Source organism: Sapajus apella, unplaced genomic scaffold (genome assembly GCF_009761245.1).
Source record: "Sapajus apella isolate SASKATOON/1434 unplaced genomic scaffold, GSC_monkey_1.0 scaffold78, whole genome shotgun sequence".
Taxonomy (NCBI): domain Eukaryota; kingdom Metazoa; phylum Chordata; class Mammalia; order Primates; family Cebidae; genus Sapajus; species Sapajus apella.
The window spans coordinates 4,376,105-4,380,753 of record NW_022437018.1 but is presented as its reverse complement, the minus strand read 5'-3'; the positions used below and the strand labels follow the sequence as shown (position 1 = coordinate 4,380,753).

Here is a 4,649-nt window from a genome sequence, read left to right as displayed (position 1 = left end):
TGTGTGTGTGTGTGTGTGTGTGTGTGTGTGTGTGTGTGTGTGTGTGTTTGTGTGGTGTGTGTGTGTACGCATAAAGTTTACTATTAATTAAAGTTTAAGGAGTTTAATAGGAATAAAATTTGTGAGTTTGGTGGTTTCTTTAGGCTGTTGAGAGGCCTGTATATTTAACTTTATTTTTTCTTCCTTGTTTAGTTGTTGTGTTCTAGCTGAGTAAGGTATTCTATATACTGGCAGAACAGTCATTGTTAGATTTAAGGGTTACAGTATACAATGTATGAGAATAATCTGTTAACAAATATTTAAGCTAATATTTTTTATTTTCAAGTAGATTTTAACATAATGGTTTATTACATGGATTGTTGCTTAAAATGTTATTTTTCCTCCAGGATCGCAACGCTATGCCATTTTTTGTTTATTCAAAATGGGAGCTAATGTGTTTGATACTGATGTGGTGAATGTGGATAAAACAATCACAGATATATGTTTTGAAAATGTAACCATATTGTAAGTATTTTTTTTAATCTTCAGAGAATAAAAATAATCTAAAATTCTTTTTTAAAAGGAAGTTCTTGTTATTGGGTCTTTGGATTCTTTTTATGTTTTCATGTTTAAGTGATCTTTAAACGTTTAATATGATTTTAAAAATTACTTTGTTCAAAAGAAGTCCATTTCTCTATCTGCAGTTTTCTGATGTAAAATAAAAATGGAAATCTTGTAATTACTGTTAGCAGTAAATATATGACTTATTAGATATCAATTTTTAAATTATTAATAAATATTCATAGTTCAGTTATTAACTAAGCTGTGCATAAAACAGGATTTTTATTTCATATAGGATATTTGGTTGCAGAAATACTAAAATAGGAATAGCAACTTTATTTACAAGATAGTCCTGAAGTGCATGCTATAAGAAGATCATGTTGAAATTTTGGTGTGTTCTTTTTTTGTGATGTACTTCTTTCATGTACTTCAAAACAATAAAAAAAAAAATGGGTGATCCTCAGGGCTGTTTTTATTGTCCCCGCTCTTTTATAGGCTCATTTTATTGTGGTCATAATACAGAATCAGAAAGAACTCCTTGGGTAGCCAAAGAAGTCATTTTTAACGAACATAGTTTTTCCTGCCCTCCTTCAAAGGTTCTATGCACCTAAATCAGTATGGGATTTGTATTTTAGACTTTTAAAGACATGATCCTCATAGATAAATGTTAATAGCTAGTAACTGTTAACATAAAAATTCATATGCATGGTTTTTGCCGTTTTCAGCTATGGAGCTAGACAGGTGAGATTTCAGAGGCCTAGTTTTGCCACTCACATAACATTAAAACTATAGCAAACCATATTTTGTGGGTTTTGATCCAGTGTCCCACAGTAACAGTATAGCCTGGAAAAATAAAATGCATTGTCCTGGATTGTAAGTATTAATGCAGGCCTTCTTACAAGCTGTATTGAACCAAAGGAATTTATTTAGGGTCCAAAACATATCCCTAAATGCTTATATAATTGAGGCTAAAAAATTATTTTTTCTTGGTTATCTAAATACATTCATTTTCATTATCGACTATTGCTAGCGAATTTATTTTTCTGCCAGAATTACCTGTTAATGGGCTCTTTTCTTCACATCACTTTGCTATTGTTTGTTTTTGTCACAGAGACAAAATCAGACTTTTTTTTTCCAGGGAGGGAACAATAGAAGTTAGGAAGACAACACATGATTTATAATTTCTTGAAAATTCTGTAAATATTTTAAATTGTTCTAAAAATAACTGCCAACAAATGCTTTAAATGTTGAAAAATGTGCTTTTTGTTATGATGATTGTTTTTAATAAGTATTCAATATTTATGAATCTCTGCTTTTTCTCTAAATATTGACATTTGTTAGTCATTACCAAGAATACTGTATGTTTAAAAGTTGCCAAATAATAAACTATAAAAATAGCTGGAAGTTATTTCTGGGATTTATTCAAACTATAGATTGGCCATTTATATCTTTAAGAATCTGTGCTCCATTTTTTAAAACCTCTGAAACTGATGGATCTTCCATCTGCAAGCAACATCAGCTGCTGATGGACCTCTTTTGCAGTCTTAAGTATTTTTTATTGTTGGTAACACCACCACAGCCTTTAATGCTAAAGGTAGTTCATTGAGTCTGAAAAAGGTTAAAGCCAATCTTAACATTTGCTAAAATTGAAGAATTTTGCATATTGATTTAATAAATATATATCTAATACTGTCTACATTCCAGGCACAATACTAGATTAAGAACACAAAGATCACCCAGACAACACCCATTCTCAAGGAATTCATGCTTTGAAGTATATATTTTCCCCTATATAACCAGATAGTAAAATGTTATTTATAGTTATTAGGTACAAAAGTGAGGGAGGATCAGAGGACACAGTGACGAGTGCACTGTAAGTGACTCTTTTTAAAGAAGAAATGAAAACTGAAGGTTTAGCAGATTTTCTTTTGGAAGAACAGTCATTTCAGAAAATTACACATATAAATATCTTTAAAATGTATTAAAGGATGACTAGGGAAAATAGTATTAGCAACAAAATGGCCAGGGTATTTTATTCTTTCTTTAAGATGCCTATGTATATATTAGTTAAATTGAGTTAAGATTGCCCTAGTTTTGAAGCTGATATCTCTGAAAGTTGCAGTAACTCTCTCAGGTCATTTAGATGCTAAATAAACACTGAGATATTCTGTCTCATTAACATATATTAACATAAACTTATTTCAAATTGTTATTTTTTTCCCATAAACCTTGCACTTATTGAGGAGATTTTGCAACCTTCTCTTGGCTCCCCTGCAGTCTTTTATTTTAAAAATAAATTTTATTGTGTATATTTGAGGTTTATAACACGATGTTACAGGATACATATGAATTGTAAAATGTTACTATAGTCAAACAGATTAACATCCATCATCTCACATAGTTACTTTTTTTGTGACAAGAGCAGCTAATATCTATTTAACAAAAATCTCTACATAACACAATTTTATTAATATTTGTTTTCATGTTTTTACAGCACATTATATCTCTAAACTTTTTCATTCTCCCTCCCTATCTGCTATTTTGTGTCCTTGGACCTATATCTCCCCATTTTATCTCCCCCAGTCCTTGCCTAGGATAACCACTGTTTTATTCTCTATTTCTGTGGTTTTGGACTTTTTTTTTTTTTTTTTAAATATTCCACATATAATTGAGATCATACAATATTTTTCTTTCTATGCTTGGCTTATTTTACTTAACATAATGTCCTCCGAGTTCATCCATGTTGTACCAAATGGCAAGATGTTTTTTTTTTAAAGGCGGAATGGTCTTTGATACACACATACCTCATTTTCTTTATCCATTTTACCACTGATGGACACATCTTGGCTATTGTGAATAATGCTTCAATGAACAGGGTAGTGAAGATAATTTCACAAGGTAATGATTTTGTTTCCTTCGAGTATAAACCCAGAAGAAGGATTGCTGGATCATATAGTAGTTCTATTTTTAATTTCTTTATGAACCTCTATACTGCTTTCCATAATGGCTGTGCCAGCAGTATTCTGTGGTTCCCTTTTCTCCATACCCTTGTCCACATTTATCTCTTGCCTTTTTGATAATAGCCATCCTAATGGGTGTGAGGTAATATCGCATAGTGGTTTTAATTTGCATTTCCCTGATGTCAAATGGTGATTTTTAAATGTTATATAAACATAAAAGAATAATTTTATTTTCTACCAAATTAAATTTCTAATATTATGAATGCCCTTGTTTTTAGTAATGAAGCAGGGCCAGACTTTCATATAAAGGTGGAAGTATATAGTTGCTGTACAGAAGAATCTTCTATAACCAATACACCAAAAAAGCTAGCTAAGAAACTCAAGACATCTGTAAGTAAAGCTACAGGAAAGAAAATAAGTTCAGTGCTTCAAGAAGAGGATCATGAGACGTGCTTGCTCCTCAACTCTGCTGTTTTGTAAGTTTTCAATACTATATTTATGGTGACATAATAATGCATTTGTGATATTTTAAACTATTGTATGTGAAGTGTACCTTTACTTTATAAATGGAAAAACATCCTGAAACAAAAACAAACTTAGTTGTTTGACATTTATTCAACTGAAGTATCCTTAATACCCACCTTTAAAGGTAGGAAGTTGGGTGAGAGTGTTTTTAGTGATTTGGAATTCTGACACAGGTTGACTGTCCCTTATCTGAAAGCCTTCAGACCAAAAGTGTTTTAGATTTGGACTTTTTCAGATTTTGGAATATATGCATATATATAATTAGATATCTTAGGGATGGCACCCAGGACTAAACATTAAATTAATTTTATTTTATTTTATTTATTTATTTATTATTTTTTTGGGACGGAGTTTTGCTCTTGTTACCCAGGCTGGAGTGCAATGGCACGATCTCGGCTCACCGCAACCTCCGCCTCCTGGGTTCAGGCAATTCTCCTGCCTCAGCCTCCTGAGTAGCTGGGATTACAGGCACGTACCACCATGCCCAGCTAATTTTTTGTATTTTTTAGTAGAGGCGGGGTTTCACTATGTTGACCAGGATGGTCTCGATCTCTTGACCTCGTGATCCACCCGCCTCGGCCTCCCAAAGTGCTGGGATTACAGGCTTGAGCCACCGCGCCCGGC

The 4,649-nt window shown here is 32.3% G+C and overlaps 1 protein-coding gene across 1 annotated transcript in view; it reads left to right on the top strand.

The window, feature by feature from the left end:
- RTKN2 (rhotekin 2) overlaps positions 1-4,649 on the top strand; it is a 74,246-nt gene that overhangs the window by 27,942 nt on the left and 41,655 nt on the right. Inside the window, 2 exon segments of the mRNA XM_032252581.1 lie at positions 387-504; positions 3,779-3,976. Coding sequence (XP_032108472.1) covers positions 387-504; positions 3,779-3,976 — 316 coding nt within the window.